The sequence below is a fragment of the Podarcis muralis genome, chromosome 8, assembly GCF_964188315.1.
Source record: "Podarcis muralis chromosome 8, rPodMur119.hap1.1, whole genome shotgun sequence".
Taxonomy (NCBI): Eukaryota; Metazoa; Chordata; class Lepidosauria; order Squamata; family Lacertidae; genus Podarcis; species Podarcis muralis.
In genome coordinates, this window is record NC_135662.1 from 62,290,604 (window position 1) to 62,314,731 (window position 24,128).

Consider the following 24,128-nt stretch of genomic DNA (forward strand, 5'->3'; position numbering starts at 1 on the left):
CCATCCACCTTTCAACGTTGACCCACAGTGTGGGCGAAGCAGCACCCAGCAGGCTTGAACCCTACCCCTTAGCGGACGTCACCCAGTTGGTGGACAGGTGGTTGTAGCTTGGAGAATATGTCCCACTGGGCTAACTTGAGACCACCCACACACCCCAGAGCTTTACCATCCCAAGTCTGGAGAGCCTCCTATACAAAAGCAGCAAAATACACAAAGGCAGGCTGGACCTATCCATACACATTGCAATCATTGCCTGCGGGTTTAGTGTGGAATTATGGTCAGTGTATCTCTTTGAATCACAAAGAGGGTTTTTTATCAGAAGTGCTTCATTTTTTAACTGTTCCCACACAGCTTCTTGACATTCTTGCCTAATAAACAATATTATATATATACAACTGTTTGCAAAAAGAAGTTTGGGGGTTTTTTTATGAGCGAGAGAGAGGGCTAAATGGATGTTTGGCAGCCCCCCTCTAGGGCCCGGAGGGGGGACTGGGTGGATTCTAAAGGTCAATTGTTAACTGTCTGATATATGGCTACATTGCAAACAGTCTGCTTAAGAATAAATCAACAAGGAGTTTCAGAAGGAGGTTTCTCTCTGTTTCTTTGATAACACCTGGACGGGAAAGATTAACGATTTGGGAGCTGCCAAAATAACAATTCTCAAAGAGCTGGACAGAACTCTGAATTTGGATACAATTAAATTAAATGGAATCTGCATTCTAGGTCTGCTTCAACTCTGCACTGAATGTGGAAATGCAGCATCCCTAAGATGCTGGAAAACACTACTGTTTTGGATCAAGAGTTAATTTGTGTCATGGGTTATCTTCACTTTCAGTGTTCCTGGGTGTATGTCCCCCAGATCTGGCCAATCAGGAGAAAACAAAGTTCTGAAGAGAAATGACTCTGGAATATCAACGACTTCAGCAAAACAGTACTACTTAAAACAGTCAAGATACCTACCTGGTAAGGAGGCAGTTCTTTAATGCTTTTGATTACATTGGGTGGGTGGTGGGGGTTTTTTGTGCCTTTTCTTCTGCTAGTATACATAGGTCAGAGGAATAATTGGAGCTAGAACAAACTTTATTTCAAGAGGCAGTTTTCAGTGAAAGGTGTTGAAAAGCACATTGTGACTTCAGCGCTGTTGATAGGCTATGCCCTGAATTGGCAACCATATACTAACTGTTATCATTATTATTTTTCTAAGGTGTAAACCCTAAGAATGTCTCCTCAGGAGCAGCCGGTAAAGAAGGATCCCACGGTAACTGGAACAATTCCTTGTTTTCAAAACCGATGGCACCAATTGGAGGACTGTCTTTCAGCAGAGTCAGTGCAGGTAATTAAAGCAATGGATAGTTAAAAATCTCTGTGTACCCCCCTGTCTGATATATTTTATAGATTTTGTAAAATTTATTTACTATGTTATTTTTGTGATGGTTTTCAAGCAGCGTGTGTTTTCAGTGTTCTATTTTTAATTCCACTATCAATGTGCACAGCAGCAAGTATGCAACCTGAGACGGTGGTTGTCCATTTGTATCAGCGTTGCACCACATAGTGCTGAACATGGCTGTGTCAAATGCCTCTTGTCAGAATGTGTTTTGTGGTATTCATCAGCGTCCAGATGCATGTGTGTGTATGAGGGGTTCTCAGTCGAGGAAGGGAACTGGGACATGTATGGGGCAAGTATATGCTAAGTATAATGCTGAAACACAGCCTGGGAAGTTTTCATATTTACCCTGTGTTAATTTACAAGTAAATTGACCTCCATCATTCTTCTGTTGGTTTCAAACAATATTAAAGAAGAGCTTTTCGAAAGAAAGCAAATTACTTCAAAATTAAAACTGTAGATCTGACTAATCTCTAAACATTTTAAGTTATTGAAAGCAGCATAACCTAAGTTCTAGCCTATTTCTATGTAGACAATGTTTTTCAGGTTGAGCTTTTTTTTTAAACAGCTATGATTACAGTTCCATGGCAGTTTATTTCAAACCCTTGCATAATACCCTAAATATCAAGATAATCAGAAATCTCAAATAAATAAGACTGCTTCTCTTGTGTTACAATGACATTATGTATATCGTGATTTTGGAGGGTCTGGGTTTTCTGGTAAGTCATGTTTTCTTTTCTTCAGACCACTCACTTTATCCGTTTACAGCACATGGAATAAAGGTCGTATTGCTATGGCCCTACATGGGGCTAAAGGTAAAGGTACCCCTGCCCGTACGGGCCAGTCGTGTCCGACTCTAGAGTTGTGCGCCCATCTCACTTAAGAGGCCGGGGGCCAGCGCTGTCCGGAGACACTTCCGGGTCACGTGGTCAGCGTGACGAAGCTGCACTGGCAAACCAGCACCAGCGCAGCACACGGAAACGCCGTTTACCTTCCCGCTATAAAGCGGTACCTATTTATCTACTTGCACTTAGGGGTGCTTTCGAACTGCTAGGTGGGCAGGAGCTGGGACCGAACGACGGGAGCTCACCCCGCCGCGGGGATTCGAACCGCCGACCATACGATTGGCAAGTCCTAGGCGCTGAGGTTTTACCCACAGCGCCACCCGCGTCCATGGGGCTAGATTTGCTTTATTTTTCTGGGTTTGTATTAAACCTTTGTATGATCATACAGGGCAGATAAAAATATATATGAAAATATTATAAATATCCTGCCTGGGCTTTAGAGGCAGGTAAATCAGCTTTACTCAGTGTCTTCTTTAACCTATTTGAAGTACTCTTCCGTTAGCAAATAGTAGTAATTACTTTTACTGTATTGATGATTATTAGCTGACTGCACATACGAAGGCTGCAGTCCTATGCATACTTATATGAGAATTGGTCTACGGGGCTTAATTCTGAGGAGACATGTATAGGATTGTCCTGTAACCTTTTTGTACAAGAAAAATACACTATGCATTTAAATACAGATTTGTTAGAATTCTGTAATATTCTCTTTCTAGGATGAATAAAGGTAATTTGGTATTTCAGTATCCTATTCCTTCATTATGCTTATGATCATAACCAATCTCAATTACCCTTTGCTTTGCTTGTTTGATTCTTGGTAATAAGTATTCACTGGTCTAGCTCCTGTTTTAGAGATGAATCTTTCAACATTTACAGAACTGATACGGCATCCTAGAGGCTCACTCACACATGCTATATTCCAGATTGCTTTTTTATTTATTTTTGTGTGTGTCTTCCATTAGTTTCATCCATTCATTCTGTTTTGCCTAAGATATTTATTTTCATCCTTTTCTTTTCCTCCATCTGTTTTACTGCCTCCTCTGAAGAAGAAAACTTAATTAAACCAATTGAAAAACTGTCATGCAAAGAAAGAGTGAATGAAAAATTAGAGGACCCAAAAGGTAATTCCTGGCAATTAAGTTTGGCAGTGCTTAACCTTTGCAGTTTTTGGGTTTTTTCCATATTCAAATCGTATTTATTTATTTATTTGCTTTTGAAAAGGCATTAATTGTATCCTTTGAGCCGTAGTATTTTAGTTTGACATATTTCATGGCTTTAGCTCAGCATCTCCAATGTGCACAGAGAATCTTGTGTGTGCAGAAGCTTCCTTGTTCACTTTTATTATCAAAGAGATTTGGAAGATTCCACAGGGCCATCTGGTCAAACGTGTTTGCCAAAAAATGAAAAATCAGCCACCACCAATCCATCCAGTCTCTGGATCACTGTGTGTCACAGGCACAGAGAAGATGCTTCAAGGCTAACTAGGTCCAGATAATTCAGGGAAGCAATCTAAGCCAGACTTGTTGGGCAGCAATAGGAGGTACTTGCACATATTTAGATTATTCCAAGGATATGGAAGACAGAAGTAGGACCTTTTAAGTAGGACTACCGGTTAAGAGCGGTAGTCTCGTAATCTGGGGAACCGGGTTCGTGTCTCCGCTCCTCCACATGCAGCTGCTGGGTGACCTTGGGCCAGTCACACTTCTTTGAAGTCTCTCAGCCCCACTCACCTCACAGAGTGTTTGTTGTGGGGGAGGAAGGGAAAGGAGAATGTTAGCCGCTTTGAGACTCCTTAAAGGGAGTGAAAGGCGGGATATCAAATCCAAACTCTTCTTCTTCTCTTCTTTTGAACACTGAGTAGAATCAGTGTCATGAAGGGTGTGTCTTTTCCCTCAGCTGAAAAGGGAGTTATACTTAGAAAAATCTTTACGGAGCAATCCTGTGTGTGTACAATAGGGCATACACTCAGGTACATACACACAGAATTGCTGCCTTACAGTGAAATCATATACATGTATATTTAGAAGTAAATGTAGCTTACCCCTGGTAAATGTGTATAGAATTAGAGATGGTAGTCATGGAGCGTAAACAATATGTTCCAAAGTGAACTTTGTCTCCTTTTACTTTGCATCAAGCATTATAGATCAAGTACAAACTATAACTGTTGGGATTAGGTTTTTAAAGACCTAAGAAACCGTACATATCTTGTGTGACTCTCCAACACATTTGAGCAAGGGTCTCTGGAGTTATTTGAAAAAAGTTTTAATTTACTTCTACTTGCTTTCTCCTTGTTTGTTTGTTATTTACAATGGACTTAGTGTTTTGAAAACTAGGAATAATGATGTTGATATTGTTTATGTCTCTTTTTATTGTGTTTCTTTCTGTATCCTATTGTGTTTTGTTGTATAAACAAGATGAAAATATGCAAAAGAAAATGCCAATAATTTCCTTTGACTAGGGCTGCACTCCAGTGAATATTTGTGACTGAGATGGTGATTCTTCTGTTGAATTTGCAAAGGGCGCAATCCACTACAAATGCATGGGAAATGTGCTAAAGTTTCCTGATTGTGTAAACAGACTCGCTTAAGTATGAGAGGCTTTAAGGAGTCCTCTAATTTCCTGTTGGTTTGTTTAAATTTGCTAGGCACAAATGGGTGCGTAACTTTATGCCATTCATTTTAATACAGTGGTACTTCGGGTTAGGAACTTAATTCGTTCTGGAGGTCTGTTCTTAACCTGAAACTGTTCTTAATCTGAGGTACCACTTCAGCTAATGGGGCCTCATGCCACTGGAGCACGATTTCTGTTCTCATCCTGAAGCAAAGTTCTTAACCCGAGGTACTATTTCTGGGTTAGCGGAGTCTGTAACCTGAAGCATCCCGAGGTACCGCTGTAATGTGGCAGAGCTGTGTGAATCATGCTTACAGTGGCATGCTATGTTTCTTTCTGTAGGTTTTCCCATGGCAGAAGGTTGGGGCTGAGGTACTGAAGCACTTACTTTGATGAGAGAGATTTGTATGCGCATACAAACATAATAATTACAAAGTGTAAAGGTAAAGGTAGAGGTACCCCTGCCCAGTCGTGTCCGACTCTAGGGTTGTGCGCCCATCTCACTTAAGAGGCCGGGGGCCAGCACTGTCCGAAGACACTTCCGGGTCACGTGGCCAGCGTGACAAGCTGCATCTGGCGAGCCAGCGCAGCACACGGAAACGCCGTTTACCTTCCCGCTAGTAAGCTGTCCCTATTTATCTACTTGTACTTGGGGGTGCTTTCGAACTGCTAGGTTGGCAGGCGCTGGGACCGAGGAACGGGAGCGCACCCCGCCACGGGGATTCGAACCACCGACCTGACGATCGGCAAGTCCTAGACGCTGAGGCTTTTACCCACAGCGCCACCCGCGTCCCACTTTACAAAGTGTAGCATACCCCATTCTGGTTCCCATCAGGTTTCCAGTTCCTTCACTGTAGTGTGTAATCAGCTGGTGGGTTTCTCTGGCATACTGTGTATCTTTTCAAACATCTGGATTGTTCCAGGTGCTGCTTCAAATGATGATTGCTCTTTTTTCATGAGGGAGGATTTTAAGCAGAGGTTGGATGGCCATCTGTCATGGATACTTTGGCTGAGATGACCCTCAGGGTCCCTTAAATGTAAAGGGACCCCTGACCATTAGGTCCAGTCGTGGCCGACTCTGGGGTTGCGGTGCTCATCTTGCTTTATTGGCCGAGGGAACCAGCGTACAGCTTCCAGGTCATGTGGCCAGCATGACAAGGTTCCTTCCAACTCTACAATTCTATGATTCTCAGAATATTGCGTAATTTACAGTAGTACGGCTTGCATCCCACTCTGGATGATACCATTGCAGAGAGTACACAATTCCCTCTGTATTCACTTCCAAACCATCTGTAGGCCTGAGAGGCCATATAAGCATGAGGATGAACACAACCACCTGTGAATGACAGTGCTTGGAAGAGGTAAGGATTCCCCTTTCCTAATCTTTCCGTATTTGTAGGCTTGGATTTAATATTTTCTAATTTTCTTCTTGTTGTTGCAGCTTTTCTTCTTACCCACACTGACAGTCTGTTTCTCTTTTGTATTTCTAACTAGATTCCAGAGATGGAGGTATTCCGTGTTTCATGCATTTCCACATGGCTTGCAAAAGATTCAGCTGTTTTCTTTTGAACTCTCTGCTTTGCCTTCTGCAGTAAGGATTCAAAGGAGCCAATTGTGATGGGGAAGACAATTGAGGTTACCTTAAAAAAAAGTTTTCTAAATAAAACTGGTAAAACAATTTTTCTTGGGTTTCGGTTAATTAGCCATCCTCTTCTCTTTCCCCCCTTCCCAACACTTAGATCTGCAGGGTATCCTGGCAGGCTGTCCACATGTCCCCACTTTCAAATATACCTAATGAAGCGCTTATGTTTAAGAATGCAAATCTGCATGCATTCAATGTTCTGTTGAAAACTTACACCTTTGATTATAACTCCCTCACCCCAACACAGCCAAGAATACACAGAGCAGAGCTTGTTTTCTTCTGCTCTGGAGGGTAGGACCTGAACCAATGGCTTCAAGTTACAAGAAAGGAGATTCTGACTAAAGGTCAGGAAGAACTTTCAGACAGAGCTGTTTGACAGTGGAACGGACCCCCACAAGCTGGTGGACTCTCCTTCCTTTGAGGTTTTTAAGCAGAGGTTGGTCGGCCATCTGACAGATATAAGCAGCAATAAAGAATATTGATACAAATTTAGATAAAGCCGATGAACACCCATATTTTCATTGTTTTGATACATGTTGTAAATATTTGCTCATTATTTTCTAGTTACAAAAAAAATGCCCAATGCTGGAAACAACCCATAGAAATATGGGTAAATAATATTTGGAATAATATTTGTCTATTGGGACACCTTACTCGCCATAGAAGGGTAATTAAAGGCACTTCAAAGATAGACACTTTTGGTGAGCCTTGGCTTCCATTCTTTTCCTTTATAAATGAGACAAAATATACTTTTATTCCACCCACAAGACAAGAATCTCTGCGGAGAGGATACTTGAATTGACAGTGCCCAAGTAAACGTATTGCTTGTGCACTGTGTACTGCATATGAAACTGAATAAGAATGTACCACTGTATAAGTTACTGTATTTATATGTGGTTCTTGTATTTACATGAAAACCAATAAAAATCATTTGGATTTTTTTTAAAAAAATGTATAAAATGCTTGACAATTTCTTTGTTCGGGGCAGTGCCTTTGGGTTTTGACCTAGGGGTAAAGACCTGCTGCAGCAGAATTAAATAAATAAATGGACGCCTTGCTGGTTATCATTGTTCTTGCCTGTTTATTTAAGATAACTAAAGTCCTACCTAGGACAAGCTACATTTCCATGATATTAGCCAATAGTGTTGTGCTTAACGACTTCCACCCAGTATTTTATTTCTCTGGCTTTCTTCGGGTGCATTTGACCCCTAATACTGGATTGGAAAAGTCAACATTTCTATCAGTGGAGGGTTGATGATAATTCATTCTGAGACTGCATAGATAAATCGGTTCCTCTGATGCAGATACTATTGCAGATACTATTGTTTCAGAGAGGTCTTGGATGCATACATGGGGCTAGAGAACGACAGTAAAAACAACCGTGTGCATTAATCTCCCTGAAAACGTCTCTGATCAAGAGTTCAGTGTTTGGGCAAGATGCACCACTAGAAGTGTGATGCTGGCATTAGGACTCCAGTGGGCTTCATTGGAGATTGAATTTCTTAAAACCAAGACTGTACAGTGGAACCTTAGTTCTCAAACGGCTTAGTTCACGAACAAATCGGCTCCCAAACGCCAAACACCCGGAAGTACCATAAGTGTTCCAGTTTTGGAACGTTTTTCGGAAGCTGATCGTCCAATGCAGTGCCGCTTGCCTCAAAACTATAGATAGTACTATTTCTTGTCAGTATGATTGCATTTTTAGTTGTACGCACACTGACACTGAAGAATGAACCAGTAAGACCTGGAGAGAAGAAAGCTGGACTTGGTGCACCCACTGATCATTGGGGTTTTTGTGTTGAACAACTTTCCGTCACAGCATTTCTACTGTCTTGTGGTTTGCCTGCACTTTATGTAATGCTTGCATCTAATTCCGCTGATAATTCTTTGTACCAGTTTTGTATGTACCAGTCTATCTGGGGATGCTTATGACACACAGGAAACTTCTCCCTTGCATCTAAGTTTCTAGGCAAGAAGAAAGTTACAAAATTACGAACAGTGAACACATCTTTGAATACCTCTGAATGACTAGTACAGTCCTAAAATGACCCTTCAGATCTTTGGAAGAATGTGCTGGATGCTTGAAACGCCCCCTGGTTTATTTATTTTTAAAATTTGTTTCCACAGGAAATCCTGGCTTTGTAGGAGCTGCTTACAATACCACTGGATATATTCCTTCCTTTCACAAAAAGGAGGTTGGTTCAGCTGGTCAAAGGATACAACTAGCACCTCTTGGTCCATCAGCGACTGGTAAGATTGCATTATTGTCTTATCTATAGTGAAACAAACCATCACGTGTTTCTGAAGCCTCTATCACTATGGCTATGCTTAAGGTTTTTCTCAAGACTAGACCCATTGAAATGAATGAGCATGACTGCTCCATTAATTTCAGGAGGTCTATTCTGAATAACACTTACTTGAATAACACCCTTAATGTATCATGTCTGAAACATTTGACTGGTCTTGCAAAGGTTTTAATTTTGAGTGCGATGAGGTGTGTTTTTATTTTTTAGTTGTCTTGATTTTATAATTTTATATCTTATTTTGTAGCTAAATTGTTTTCTTTGTTGTAAGACACAAATATAACTTTGTTACTGAGTAGCATAAACACCACCCATAACTAACTGAACTGAACTACAGTGATAAAACTGTTCTCAAGCATAAGTTTGCCCATTTTCATATTAAAACTTCACTTCAGCTTGGCATATTTAGTTTTGATTCCTATTGGCAATTATTTAAAGTTCACACCTATCTCATTAAGTAGGAGCTAGCAAAAAAAAAAAAAAAGCTTTCTAGTTGTTTTTATAGGGTATTGCACCACAACTAACATTTATCTTGTTAACAGTAAATTCCACAACTGCCACTGAGCATTGACATTGGCTTTCTGTTTAAAAACTTTATAGGGTGTTTGGTTTTTTTGTACAGCAGTTAAAGATTTGGCTCCATATTAAAGTGTGGCTAATAATGTATTGCTTTATGGTCTGTGATAAGTCATACACACCTGAAACCCCTTTGCCAAAGAACCATTGATTAATTGGAGAGTATTTTTTAAAGCACCATAAAAGCAAGAATCAGAAGTTCACGAATTTCCTTGATTAAGTGCCCACAAATTTCCTTAAGTGCAGACTACAGCACTTTAAGACTAAATGAAACTTCACCCTGGGGTTGCCAAGTCTTCAGCCGGGCCCTGTAGCTGTTGATTTTTAAAAGCGGGGTGATACGCAGGGAATTGGCAGGTGAAACTTTTCATGGTGTGGAGATAAAATGCATCCTTTGCCAATTGCCGTTGATCAAATCACAACCTATAGAGGTGAGTTGAACAGCTGGCAACCTGTTACTTCACCTTCCAGGACCACTTGGCCACTATACTTATTTAAAGTAATAAATATTCTATCGATACCGGACACACATTTTATGTTATACTCTTCAGAATTACATTCATGATGCCGGTGTATTTTTATTTTGACAAGGGCTTAAGTTTACAAAGGAGTAAGCTGGGAATACTTGGCGCTCCCATGTTTCGGAAGGTGATCTAGAACTGTGTGTGTTTTACTGACTCGCTATTTGCAGGTGGCTCGTTATCTCCACCTGGATATAAGGGCTGTGGAAGTGGCTTTTTAGAGAGAGAGAGCGGACCCAGGGTGTGGGCAGAGCAGTCTTGAGGTAGGAAACTTAGGTACTGCCATAGTGGGTGAAAAGGTCCCACTTCCTTATTCTGCTTAGGCCTTGATAGTTGCAACAAGGAAAAAAACACCATTTAAAACCACAAACATCAAAGGCAGAGTGAGAGATGGGTATCCCAACTCACTACAGATCTAGTGTGTGAGGCACATCGATTTCTGTAGCCCTTATTCCACAAAACGTGCTGTCTGGCTAGTGCCATATCTAGTCACCTTTTAACTGTCTCCACATAATGGGTTTGTCTCTAGTCATTTACATACATGGACTAGAAGTTGTTGGTTGCTTGTTGGAGAAAATTATTCCTTGACTCTGCAACCTTTAGGAATGCAGTTACCAGTGGGAATCCTTGCCCCATAACTAGGGTTGCTAGTTTCCCTCCTGCCCACCAGCTTTTTTTTCCTGAAAGAGAGATCAGTTCTATAATGGCTCCCTGGTGTTCAGAAATACCAACCGCTACAGTTTCCCCATTAAATCACCATGGTATGGAAAACATGGCACCCTGAATTTCTGCCCATTGTGCAGCTTTTAATTGAACAGAAACTCTGTCAGGAAAAAGCTGGAGATCTTTTTCTGTAACACCCAGAGGGAAAGCTTAACTATTCTATTGTATTCTAGCTTTCTCCTCCCACTTTGTACAGCAAACATGTTTATTTTTCTTGTCATGTTCTCACCTTTTTATCACTTCATTTATTTTGCCTGTCAGAGCTTCCTACTATCTGTGACACAAAGAAAGGTAAAGTTAGGAAGCTGTGTGATAAATAAATTGTTTAGAACTGATGGTGATGTCATGAGGAGCATGAATAAAGCAGTGTATCCAGCATACCCTATTGATAAAAGTTTATGGGTTTGAATCTGCTGCCTAATGGAAAGCACATCTGGGCAAATGCTGGCTGAAATGTGCAGAGTGGATTACCTTCATTATATGCAGTTGCACGGGTGACAACTTGAAAATAATATTGAAGGGCCTGGGTAAGCCCCTTCCTGCCTAATTGACAAAAGACAAAAGATTCCACACACACAATTTGAATGACAATGCCCATCACAAAGCAATGCTTACCTGCCTCAAGCTGAAAGACAGCTGAAGGCAGCCCTGTTTAGGGAAGCTTTTAATATTTAAGGACTATTGTATTTTAATATTTTGTTGGAAGCTGCCCAGAGTGCCTGGGGAAACCCAGCCAGATGGGCAGGGTATAAATAATAAATTATTATTATTATTATTATTATTATTATTATTATGCTGGTCTGTGTGGGTGGTACTCAGAAGAACAGGGTGGCAATTCTTTTTAGTGCAAGTGAATTCAGTCTGGAGTTCTCCATCTTCTGGGAAGCTTTGGTTTAGGGAGATCCAGAGATTGTTTACCTTGCACCATGGTTGGGTACCATTCTCAGCAACATCACCTCTGCTGTCTGATATGAATGAGGCTTGCCTAGGGCTGTGCATCTAATTTTCATTTTATTTCATGCAGTGCTGAACTTCTTTAGAGGGGAAGTGATAGGTTAGGCGTCATTTCCATACACACTTACTGGGAAGTAAGCTCAATTGAATGCAGTTGGACTTGAGTAGATCTGTATAGGATTGTTCTGATAGTACTCTTCACATCTACTTTAAGATAAGCCCATGGCATATGTCAAGTTTGATCAAACTTCTTGGAAAGAGTAAAGAATGGAGAAGCTAAGGAAAACAAGTTTAATAGCCACAGTGAAGAAAACACTCATTAAGATTTTGAGAAGTGCTTTTGTTAGTCCAGCTGGTATGTTTGAAACATGATTTAAAGTTAGCTTAGAAAGGAATCCGATATCTGCATTTATGTTTTGGTTGTGTGGACAGGTATTTGTATGCTTGTCTAATAAGGCGGGTGGGGTAATATGACAGTTTAAAAACTTGTGTATGGCAATATTTAGTATGTTGATGCTATTAAAGGTTTGTTTCCATAGCATTTGAATGAGTTGTGTATGTTTATTCATGCTCTTTGTAGAGATGTGTTTTGTAGGTTCATAGGTATTTAGGCGCTTGTGAGTGATAGCAAAAAGCAAATGTGTTCTATAATTTAAGGTATTGCTGGATGGATGACAAGGTCCAGAGATATTCCCATTAGTAGCAGTTATGATACAGGCCAGTGTTTGAAATTTGCCAGGCGCAAATTGCAACCAAGTGAAGATGCCTGGGCGCCAGGATGGTGGCTTATGTCTCCACCATCTGGAGGTGCATGCCTGGGGATCCTTGGATCTGGACTGTTTTCACACACTAGCAACACATCCTATAGAATTCTATCCATTATATTTTATCTGCACAATCAAAATGAATTTCCGGAACCCAAAAGTTGTATTGAAAAATGTGACTTTCAAGCCGTCTGCCTCCAAAAGGGCAACTAGGCATTCTGTTTTGGCAACTGTAACCCTGGTTTAAGGAGCCATTTGGCGCCTAGCTTATATATATCTGAGTTTCTAACACTGATGCAGACAGCCAAACTATCCAGGGATGAAATAGCTTACCTTGAGGCTGTTTTGTTGTCTGTCCTTGTACTGCTGTAGAACTCTGTGGTTTTGGCATAGGTGATTAGTTGTGTGGCTTTGGTAGTGACATATATGCCATTACATCAGCAAAAAGTGAAGATAAACGCCCTTCTTTCCCTTCTCTGCTCGTTACCAATGTGTGCTATTACAGCTAGAGTACATCCCCCCCCCCCTTTGGGTGAATAGTAATATTCAGTATTGTGTACTATAAACTTATTAAAATAAAATAAAACCTATTACTCTGTTTAACAGAGAGAGAAGTAAGTTTTAGCCACTGGATTCTGGCTTATATTGACTTTTGTGTTTTTTTATTCAGAATATGCAGAATATGCTTGGAAAACAAAAGCTGCTCGTTCTCAGTTACCAGGGCCGACATACAACCCAGCAGCGAAAGGCATGAACATTTTAACTCGCCCACCTCCAGTGCAACCCATCCATGGAAGGACTGACTGGGTGGCCAAATATGGCGGGCATCGATAGGAGGGCTTGCTCCCACTATGTATGCTTTACTGTGACTGTTATGCACTTCCCTTCATTTACTTCCGGGACGCTTTAAAGCACGTTTCTACTAATAGAATATCAATTCTGGAAAGAACCGAGAGCCTGTATTTTATTACCTCTAGGGGGAAAAATAATAATAAATACGTTTTACTTAGAAAGCGTTCTTCAAAATAGTGTCTCTAAGGTAGGGTTGTTGTTGTTGTTTAATTTTGTTTACATTACAAAGTATTCTATAAAGTATATTGCCAAAACTAATGAGTATTTCAACTCTTTCTAGGTAAGTTTTTATTGGATCCCTTTGATGTTTCCTTTTAAAAATGTTTTTAAATGACATAAAAAAAGCAAATGCACATTTGCCATTGAGCAACTGTGAGTCATTTCTACGCGGAGAAGAGCAGATGTGCAAAATGTAGGGTAAAGGGTGACTTTCAAACAGATGTTGCTTCCAGAACATTTACAGATAAAATCAGATTTGAACAATGAAAGTCATAATGGTTGCTGGAGAAGAATCTTCTATTGCATTGTCTAGCTAGCATCAAAGGGTCCAGAACTAAACCACAGCCATTTGACTTTGTTTTGGGTTGCTCTATGTCCTTAACTACCTTTTTGTTTGCAGAGAGTGAATCCATACGTCAGGGGTGAGGAAGCTGCAGCCTTTGAGATGTTGCTGGACTCGCAACTTCCATCATCCTGGCCAACAACATCTAGAGGGCCACAGATTTCCCACCTCAGCCATCCGTAGTCAGCGAGCCCACGAAAATAAGTGTTTTACAAAGGTGACGTATCCCCAAGAGCCCATTTCATGTGGTATTACGCAGGCATGGGACCCCTCCTTGCATGTGGATCCTGCAGAAGTATTGTGAAGGCTGTAAACCTTGTAAACTATTTAACTAGTGACCAATGTATACAGCTTGTCTCTGGGTCTGACTTACAAGTGAGTAGGGAAGAGATTCATCTGTACAGCATTTTTGCCCTAATGCCCAGACTGTTATGTGCAAAAGTGTACTGGATACATGTATGTGGTGATTGTTACCTTTGCATGACACTGCAATGAAAGAAGCCTTTCATTGCACAAAGGATGTGTGAACAGGAGCACTGGAACCCTAAAGAGCCCCTGGATTGAGGTGAAAGTTTTCTTGGAGATCATCTGCAAGTTTAATCTTGTGACTGAGAAATACAACCTCTGAATGGTGTTGAGAAAGCCTGGTTTCTTACCCAATAGGTTTAGCATAATTGCCAAGCCAGGAAATAGATGGGTATTTTAATTGTAATTACTGACTGAAGACCTTTAATCTTTGTGCTCTGGAGGCAACTTTTATCCCCACCTTTATGGAACCAGAGTTCTGGTGTTTTGTCACAAATTGTCTGCAGGAAGTCTAGGCCACTGTGGGTTTTTGTGGGTTTTTTTTTTTTACTCTTCACTAATTTTGTTGAATCAGAAATTTTAGTTAGTCCTACTTACTGTAGTGCCTTTGCCTGGTAACCAAAGCTGAACAACTATAGAATTTCCTACTAGTTCCTGAAGCGTATTTATCGTTGAAATCTCATACTTGTAGCATAGAGTTAGCTGCATTATCTGGCCAGGGACACATTTATGACCTCCTTTTCCCCTTTTGGATGCCATAAAGTACACAGTGGCCCCAAACCTATGTGCTATTTCAGTATATTTCTGTTTTTAGTAGATTTGCTAATATACTAGACAACAGAGATACAAACTGTGGATATATATATAAGGTCTGCTGCTTTAACTGCTAAATGTTATAATATGTTATGTTGTATTAAACCTGACAATCCAAAGTTTAAAAAATAGCATGTATTGTATTGTATATTTTTAACTTGTAAAACGTTAGTGTTATTTGCAGGCTAACATGTATTTTTATGTGTTTTTTAATGTACAGTTCTGTTGTAGAGTATTTATTGGTTGATTTGAGGCTTGAATTAGGATTTAAGCTATAACTCACTTGAACACATTTTCATAATTTGAATAGTTTACTGATGTGTTAAGTGTGTTTTAACATGAAAACCTTGAATTAACTAGTAGCAAAAAGGGGCAAGTGATTATATTAATTCAGTAGTTTATCTAAGCTGCTGCTATGCAGGCAATATTATGTTCCTATGCAGAGTTGCAGGAACATCAGACTAATACTGTACTAGTTCCCTCGTGTTAAGTGGGGTTTCAGTCTCTCCAGGTTTACGCAGTTTCACTGAAATGCTATATTGTAGGTAACCATCTACAGGTTTGTATGTTAGTAAAAAGCAAGGAACTTGCCTTTCTGACTGGGGTGTTTTCAGCTGAAAATCATTTTCTTTTATAATAAAGTTAACTTCCCAGATACACAAGACTATAATAGTCTTCCATTAGAACACACACACACGAGAGTCTTAACTTTAGGCTGAAGCTATACATTTACAGAGAACCTGTTCCATCCCTGTAATGAACTGTTCTGTTCTGTTCTGTAAAGGTAAAGGGACCCCTGACCATTAGGTCCAGTCGTGACCGACTCTGGGGTTGCGGCGCTCATCTCGCTTTATTGGCCGAGGGAGCCAGCGCACAACTTCCAGGTCATGTGGACAGCATGACTAAGCCGCTTCTGGCGAACCAGAGCAGCGCATGGAAACGCCGTTTACCTTCCTGCCGGAATGATACCTATTTATCTACTTGCACTTTGACGTGCTTTTGAACTGCTAGGTTGGCAGGAGCAGGGACCGAGCAACAGGTGCTCACCCCGTCGTGGGGATTCGAACCGCCGACCTTCTGATCAGCAAGTCCTAGGCTCTGTGGTTTAACCCACAGCGCCACCCGTGTTCTGTTCTGTACCTAGACATAATTCTTATGTATGTTTTCCCCCTAGGTAGGGCTAGGATGGAAACATGAAATTGACCTCAGCCCACAGCGTAAATGATGTTATGGCAAGAGGGGGCATTGTGGCAGTGTCCTTTAGAACGTGTGATTTCATGCTTAGTTTCTGGGAAATGGTACAGCAGGAGTGTCAACTTGAATAAAATATTGTGGGGGCCCAGGTAAGCCCCACATAATTGATCACATGACACAATGCACACACACCATGTGAATGACAATGCCCATCAACTTTGGGGAATGTCCCCCTCAAATATTTTATTGTGGGGGCCAAAGCCCCCACAGCCCCTAGGAGTTGGCTCCTATGCTAACAGGGGTGCATGACTTCAAAGTTGAGATGTTGGTTGCGGCAGGAAATTTTGAAAACTTAGAAAGTGTCATTGTGATAACTTAATTTCTGGACTGCTTGTGTTTACAGTGTGACTAAAATTGCCTGAATCAGACAAAGGAAGAAGCAGCTCTCTTGCTACTTCAGCAGCAAGGGGTTATGTATTCATGAAGCCATTTAGGACTGTTCTTTATCTGCTTTTAGGGTCTTTCTGGAGCGTTATAAAATAGTGCCCTTCAGTGGCTGCAATGCAGTGCTATCCTCATGCAATATTGGGAATGTATTCATTCCATTCAACTACTATGGATATATCACAGCACCCACATCAACACTGGATCAGTACCATGATCTCTTTAAAGGCAATTAACCATCAACGTATATATGTGTAAGCATTTAGTATCTTTACCTGAATAATATATTTTCAGGTACTGCTGACCAAGGGCAGCCAGCAAGTAAAACACACCCATACACACAGAGACGCACAAAACAAAATCTGCCTTCCACCCTGAAAGGTACTTAGAACTAATTGTTTTTTATTATTGGATAAATGGTTTATTTACTACTATCTTTAAAAAAAAACCCTCAACAGATTTAGCAAACTTTCACCTGATTTTTAAAATATATATTATTTGTAGACACTTAAACAAAATTAGTCACCTTGATAGTAGCCCTGTAAGTACAGATACAAATTTATATTAAGAAGTCCCTCTATGCAGCATCGAAAATTTCAGTTTTTCAAGACAGAGAAGTGAAATATGATACAAGTTAAGGAAATATTTATGATAGATAACACAGCAGCAGCAGTGGTTATCACTGCCACTTTTTCCCCATTCACAATCTTCAAGTGCACAGGGCTATGGGAAGAAATGTGTACATTTTTTAATTTAAAAAGTGTGATGTGGAAGCTGTAATTTTGTAGCTATGACACTTTAGAATTGTGCAAAAGGAGCCAATAGAGATAATATGCTGGTCTGCTTCTGTAGTTAAGTATCTTCTCCAGATGCTAACAATATTTTAAAAAGTCAAAAACTTCAGCTGTTTTTATGTGGCTTGAAAGCTGTCTTCAGGTACTTTATTTGCTTTTTTATCTGTTGCACGCTTATGGCTGGAGGGGTTTTTCCATCAGCTGTAGTCCAAGTTTTCCCACCATCAACAGACTGTTTAAATTCAAACACAAACCAACATTTCAGTAAACAGCACAGTACTATAAATGTTTCACTGTAGTTTACGATAATGACAAGTCCATGTTATGACTGGGTTAACTATATCTTACAGGTACCCACATTCCATTAAACCAATAGTTCATGGCAGGAAAGATGGAGAGGGAAAATGGAAGTTTGTACCTGGCACCAGCAATTAACCCTGCAGGCATGAATTTCCTGGAGTTATAGAACCTCATTCCCATCACACCGGTTAAGGTTCCAGAAGCAACTAATGGGGGGAAATCACAAGAATTGAGGAGGATACATTATTCCACATTACCTGTAAAGCTTAATGCAAGCCAAAGCTTCATTCAAGTGTTACATTTGCATCCTGCATTTTGTTCAGTGGAGCTGAAGGTTGGATGCATAAGGTTCCCAGGTGCTTCCCCCATGCAGACCTAGACCTGTCTAGCCTCTGCCAAACTGTTACGTCCTGTGCCTTAAGACAAGGGGTGTCCTCTGAGCACACCCAGCTCCAGTGAAGACAAGCGTTGGGGCGTTTAGCTCTTTATTGGCAACTATTACATCAGCTCCTGAATTACAGTAATTATATGCACCCCTCCTGCTAAATAGCTAGCTGGGCACCTCCCTCTTCAGATTTGTGCTGCAACCTGGACCATTGGAGCAACAGCTCAACGACACCCCTTCCAGCTTAGTTAATCCCCCTCATCTGATGTAGTGCACATAAGCAACTGGTGACTTCTGCAAGGCAGCTCCAGCTGCTGCTGTCACTTTAAGCCTCTTCTTGACCTTGGAGATAGCACAACTCTTTCTCTGCCTGCTCTCCTCCTCTCTCTGACCACCTGGACTCCTCCTCTTCTCTCAGCCCTGCCTCATGGGTGACACAGAACCTGACAAATCCCCTTTCCACTCTCCACCCCTTGGACTCCTGCCTGGATCCAGTGGTGGCCAGCCCTCTGTAGGACACTTTCAAAGAGGTTGGGACTGCCAACCTAGGAATCACCTGATACCATAAGACACGGGTCACCAAACTTTATCAGCAGGGGGCCAGTCCACTTTCCCTCAGACCTTGTGGGGTGCTGAACTAATTTTTTTTTTTTTTTTAAAGAACGAATTCCTATGCCCCACAAATAACCTAAAGATGCATTTTAAATAAAAGCACACATTCTACTCGTGTAAAAACACCAGGCAGGCCCCACAAATAACCCAGAGGTGCATTTTAAATAAAAGGACACATTCTACTCATGTGAAAACAGTCTGATTCCTGGACCGTCCGCAGGCCGGATTGAGAAGGCAATTGGACCGGATCCGGCCCCTGGGCCTTAGTTTGCCTACCCATGCCATAAGACATGAGGTCATGTTAAGACCACAGCCCAAGCCTGCATAAGGAATTGTATAATTTCTTACATCAAAACCCCAAATTCTGCAATTTCTGGTCCCACATTGTGTTTCATTGCTTAGAATTTGAATTTGCCGCTATTTAAAAATGGAGAAAGGACACTAGGCAGCAGTTGTACATGGGGGGAGGCTTGCTGGGCATGCCACATCCCATTTCCTTTGCAGAAAATGGGAACTTGGGAAGAGATTGCAGAAGAAGGAATTACATTGGGTGGGCTGTTGTTGTTTTAGTCAAATCTAAATAAAATACTTACTCAGAGAAAGCCAAACATTCTTGGGATCCTGAGACTGCTGGTAAGCACCCACGCCTGCTAAACCACCAAACAAGAGACCAGCAGCGAGAGAAGGAACGCTACCTAGAGTAAAAGCATAAGAGGGTTGTGGAAGGCCAATGAGTAGTATCGGCCTCAGCAGCAAAACTCCCTTGGATTTCTTCAGCATTGAAAGGCTTACTAAAGTGAGGGAGGACACAAATGCAAATGAACAGGGGCTGGCCATTCAGTTTCTGTTTGAATTTTTTACTTCATGTCACAACAGACAAAATAACACTACCGTTAAAACCGGACTCCTAAAAGAGAATAAAAACAGCACATAATAAATTAATTTAAAGTGGCGCAAATTACTAGCAACAGGCCCCTTTTCAAGGCAAGCTAGCCAACAGCAATTAAAACTCATCTAGCCCCTGAAAGGCTCATGGAACAGAAAAATAATTTGTCGACAAGGAAGAACAGAGGCGGCCTAATGAGGTCCTCTGGGAAGCGAGTTCCATTATTAAATCTACAAACTAGTATTTCTTTTTGAGAAAAGACAATGAAAGGACATTACATCTTGTGGGTGCTAAGTCCATAGTCAACCTTATTTGGAAAAACTCTAACGAACCGTTAACCAAATGGTCCCAGGGAAGAAAACACATGCTTAATTTTTTTAAGTACAATTAAAAAACACATTACTTGCTCATGCTGCTTAAAATAATAATTGAAATAATGATTTTAATGTGCTGTGTGAATAAATGATTTTGTCTGCCCTGAATCTCTCAACATTTGGTGATAATGGGGATGAAGTGAGTTCTGAGTTTTGTGATTTATTTATTTGCTCCCGCAACAAATCAATGTGGACTACGAATCATGGAAGAAAGCAAACTGCAGCATGTTATATTCCAAAATGCTGGCATTGCTATATTGCTGGTGTCTATCCCTGAATGTTTGGCACAATGAGGACCACATCCCTTTATTGCCATATACTAAGTGCGTACTAAAAATTATTGTACCAGCAAAGGATACGAAGCACAAATGTCCATGTCATAATGCTGAATGAAGGATGGGAAAAACAGAAAAAGGGTCTGACTTCTTAATACTATACCTGCTTTTGCATAGCCAATTACTCCACCTGAAGCAACCAGTGCTGCATAACCATAGCCAAGCCAGTCCGTACTCATTCTGGAACATAAAGATGAAAATGCGATGTTCAAATATTTTCAGCTGAGCTGATGGTGAAGGATTTCATGGCTATTAAAAATGGAGGCTGCAATGCCTAATTCATTCATCAAAACTTATTAAATACATTATATCTGAGCTTTCGCACAAAGTAAAAAAATGCTTTTGGAGTGGAACATAATGGAATGTTAGCACCCATTTCTGTGTTAATTGCTTCCAGGAAAAAAAGATGTTTGCAACCCCCATTAGCCCAGAAAATCTCAGGCGTAAAGTGATGAAATGTGGGGCAGAATACCAGCATGCATTTCTCCCCCACTGTCTTCATGGGGGAATCATAGGGGAACAGACGCATGTATGTGCATAAAGAGTGGGGGAGTAGTCACACTGCCCAATGACGTTTGTTGTCGTGTCACGCCATGCCTACTTGCGAATGAAATTTAATGTGACCTGCCAGTATGTTGATCCAAAAGCCACAGTTCCAGAATGTGACAGGTACCGTGAATGATATATTAGCAAGTGGGACAGAAGTGCTAGCCTTATAATCAGGAAAACCAACGCAAGATTTCCCAGGTCTAAATGCACTGTAAACATACCCTTATTTAGCATGCATTGGGGTATTGTATACACAGTCGCACAAGAGGCAAGCTTAGGGGCTACAGACCCGTCTTCTTGCAAGGGGCAGTAGAAGGTAACTCAGAGCAAAAGTTACCTCTCTCCTTCCTCTGGCTTTCATCTCACCTGTTTGTTTGCCAGGGGCACGCGGTTCCACTTCCCAAGGTCACGTGGTTCTTTTACAGCAATACGTCCTTATCTTAATGCTTCTCCTCTCTTGGAGGTGATGTTGCGCAGAGGAGGCTGAAGGGGGGGGGGCAAGGGCAACAGGATAAAAAGGTACACATTCCATGCCTTGAAATGTTTGCATATACCTGTTTTACACTTGGATTTCACTTGCAAATTTAAGAACTACCAAGTATCACCATGACATGTCAACAAGAGCCAGGCCAGTGCAGTGCAAACATGGCAGCAGGAGCATTGGCTTGGCTCCACCGGCGCATTTGCACTGCACTGATCTCGCCACCATCACTGCTCCTCTCCTCTCCCCCTTTCTGTCCAGGTATGCAGCCGTGATGCAGCCAGAGAGAGGTCAGGTGAGTGTTGCATCCCTACCATGCCATTCCCTACTGGTAATGATGCCTAAATCAGTGAATTGGAGGGAGCCTGGTGGCCTGCTTAGTTCAATCCAGAGGGCTTCCTAGCCTCTGCTTCAAGACCTCCAGGAAGGGAGACTCCACCATTACCTCTTTGCAGTCAGTTCCATTGTAAGACAGATCTTACCATGTTAGGGAAAGTGACCTTCCCAACACAACACTTTGACACAGCAGAACGCAGATTTGTTGAGGCGAGAGCTCTGCTTCAATGTCCTTGGAAGAAGGAGGGTGGCAACAAAACAGTACCAATGAATGAGTCCCACCACAGGGGAAGTGAAGGTCATGAAACAACAGTAGCTTATCTACCCCTGACTACAGTTCATAAATCTGCAGGGGAAATCCAGGTGTAAAAAAGCACACATCCATCTACAGTGGTACCTTGGGTTACATACGCTTCAGGTTACATACACTTCAGGTTACAGACTCCGCTAACCCAGAAATAGTACCTCGGGTTAAGAACTTTGCTTCCGGATGAGAACAGAAATCGTGCTCCAGCGGCGCGGCAGCAGCGGGAGTCCCCATTAGCTAAAGTGGTGCTTCAGGTTAAGAACAGTTTCAGGTTAAGAACGGACCTCCGTAACGAATTGAGTACTTAACCCAAGGTACCACTGTATTTAAAATTAAAATTTTATGTCAGGGGAAAGGCACCAGAGGGGACCACCACATAGCGAGAAAGGAGCTAATAATCAGAGTTGGGGGAGACCCCAAGGGTCATCTAATCTTACCCCCTGCAAAGCATGGACCTTTTGCCCAATGTGGGGTTCAAACCCACAATCCTGGGATTTCATGCTTTGCAGACTGAGCTATCTCTTTAATTCATTCTGGGTGGGTTGACCATTCTTCTAGTTGCAGTCTAGAATCCCTGCAGTCGCATTTAAAATATACGAAGTCTACTCAGGCTCTGGTGGTGAGCATGACTATTCTGTGTTAAGTAATCCAGAAAAAGACACTCTTGCTTCAGAAGGCAAAATGAACCAGTGGCTTCAAAGTTTACAAGAAAGGAGATTCCGACTAAACATCAGGAAAAACTTTCTGACAACAAGAGCTGTTTGACAGTGGAAGGGACACCCTCGGGAGGTTGTGAACTTCTCCTTCCTTGGAGATTTTTAAGCAGAGATTTGTTGGTCATCTTGTCATGGATGCTTTAGCTAAGAATCCTGCATTGCTGGGGGTTGGACTAGATGACCCTTGGGGTCCCTTCCAACGCTACAATTCTATGATTCTAAGCGCTTTTCTGGGTCAGAACCAGCAAACAGGTGCAAGGACCTCAGCAAAACAGCTGGCATTAGGTGAACCACCAGAACGGGCCTTGAAACAAGTTGTGGCGGGGGGGGGGAGGGAGAGTTAACCCCTTCTACACCCTGCTGCGCCTGTTGAACATCCACCTGCCGTGCAGCTGTTCAGGGGCTCTGAGCCTCCACCAGCATCTAGAGCAGGCATAGGCAAACTCGGCCCTCCAGATGTTTTGGGACTACAACTCCCATCATCCCTAGCTAACGGGACCAGTGGTCAGGGATGATGGGAGTTGCAGTCCCAAAACATCTGGAGGGCCGAGTTTGCCTATGCCTGATCTGGAGTCTAAAACAATGTAGCACCCAGTAAGGAAACAGTCAGTATTCGGGAGAGAGAGCAACTGTATCCCGGCGGCGGCGGAACTGTAACTGTAACCTTTAGATAGGCTAATAATAAACAGGCCGGGCAATGGGCGGAGACCGGCTGAGTCTAGCCAGCGGCACAACCTTCGTGATGATCGGGTGCTTCCTGCAAGCGAGGGCAGCGTGCCCAATGCAGCAAGGTGCCCCGATGCACCTGAAAAGTAGGGTATCTCTTTTCCCCATTTAGGAAGCAAATCCACCACTTTGGCTTAATCGCCCCACATTTGCACCAACCAGGCAGCCATAGACCATTGCAATGGGGCGGAATCCATAGTTCCTACTCCTCCAACCCCAAATTGTAACTCAGAGGGAAGTTGCAGCAAAGGCAAAGGATTCCCCCCTGCTGCAACGGAGCGCACAGCGCAGTGCCCCAGACTGACCTTCTTCCTCCAAGGGCGCACAGCGTGAGGATTGCCCGGGACGCTCCCCCTCCCCCACTGACGCCGAGCTACTCGGTCTCCCAGAGTCCCCTCCGCTGCGGGAGCGCGCAAGCGTGGACAACCAGCAGCACGCCCGAAGTTTCCGTGCTCGAGAGGGAGGGACGAGCGGCACTTTGCCCGGAGTTCACGAGCCAAGCCCTCTCAGTGCGGCGGTGATTCTCTTGCTTAGCTGCCGTCCTTTGTTGTTGTTTTTGGAGAGGTGCGTGCGTTACCCCATGAGCATAAGAAGCTGTTTTAAACTGAATCCTGGTTCAGATTTGATTCCTGCATTGCAGGGGGTTGGACTAGATGACCCTCGGGCTCCCTTCCAGCTCTACAATTCTATGAATCAGACCCTTGGTCCAGCTAATTCAGTCTTGTCTACACTGAGCGGCAATGGCTCTCCAGGTGTATGGGGGGGTATTGAGTTTTGTTTTTTTAGTTTTGCCCAAAGTTATTGAACTTTTTGGGTGTGTATTTTTTTTGCAAA

The 24,128-nt window shown here is 42.1% G+C and overlaps 2 protein-coding genes across 9 annotated transcripts in view; one reads left to right on the forward strand and one right to left on the reverse strand.

Annotated features, from left to right (window-relative positions):
• MAK (male germ cell associated kinase) overlaps positions 1 to 15,517 on the forward strand; it is a 31,331-nt gene extending 15,814 nt beyond the window's left edge. For 3 of the 7 annotated variants that reach the window (XM_028737738.2, XM_028737745.2, XM_028737746.2), the window contains 5 exons: positions 836 to 963; positions 1,205 to 1,333; positions 3,276 to 3,350; positions 8,609 to 8,731; positions 12,993 to 15,517. In XM_028737738.2, coding sequence (XP_028593571.1) covers positions 836 to 963; positions 1,205 to 1,333; positions 3,276 to 3,350; positions 8,609 to 8,731; positions 12,993 to 13,156 — 619 coding nt within the window. In that variant the 3' untranslated portion in view covers positions 13,157 to 15,517. Of the gene's footprint in view, positions 1 to 835; positions 964 to 1,204; positions 1,334 to 2,128; positions 2,260 to 3,275; positions 3,351 to 8,608; positions 8,732 to 10,051; positions 10,145 to 12,992 lie in introns of those variants that run through there. The other 4 variants (XM_028737740.2, XM_028737739.2, XM_028737742.2 and 1 more) reach the window with 4 other exon arrangements.
• Positions 15,518 to 16,875: 1,358 nt separating this feature from the next.
• On the reverse strand, positions 16,876 to 23,753 carry LOC114600910 (transmembrane protein 14C-like). Of its 2 annotated transcripts, none has more exons than XM_028737747.2 (6): positions 23,600 to 23,753; positions 21,095 to 21,211; positions 20,283 to 20,359; positions 19,178 to 19,279; positions 17,706 to 17,793; positions 16,876 to 17,519 (listed from the first exon to the last, which is right to left on the reverse strand). In XM_028737747.2, the coding sequence occupies exons 3-6, from the start codon at positions 20,356 to 20,358 to the stop codon at positions 17,462 to 17,464; spliced, it is 324 nt and encodes a 107-aa protein (XP_028593580.1). In that variant the 5' UTR covers position 20,359; positions 21,095 to 21,211; positions 23,600 to 23,753; the 3' UTR covers positions 16,876 to 17,461. The 2 variants fall into 2 exon arrangements, with proteins under 2 accessions (XP_028593580.1, XP_077789421.1); XM_077933295.1 differs by lacking the exon at positions 23,600 to 23,753 and adding an exon at positions 21,692 to 21,747.
• Positions 23,754 to 24,128: the final 375 nt, after the last annotated feature.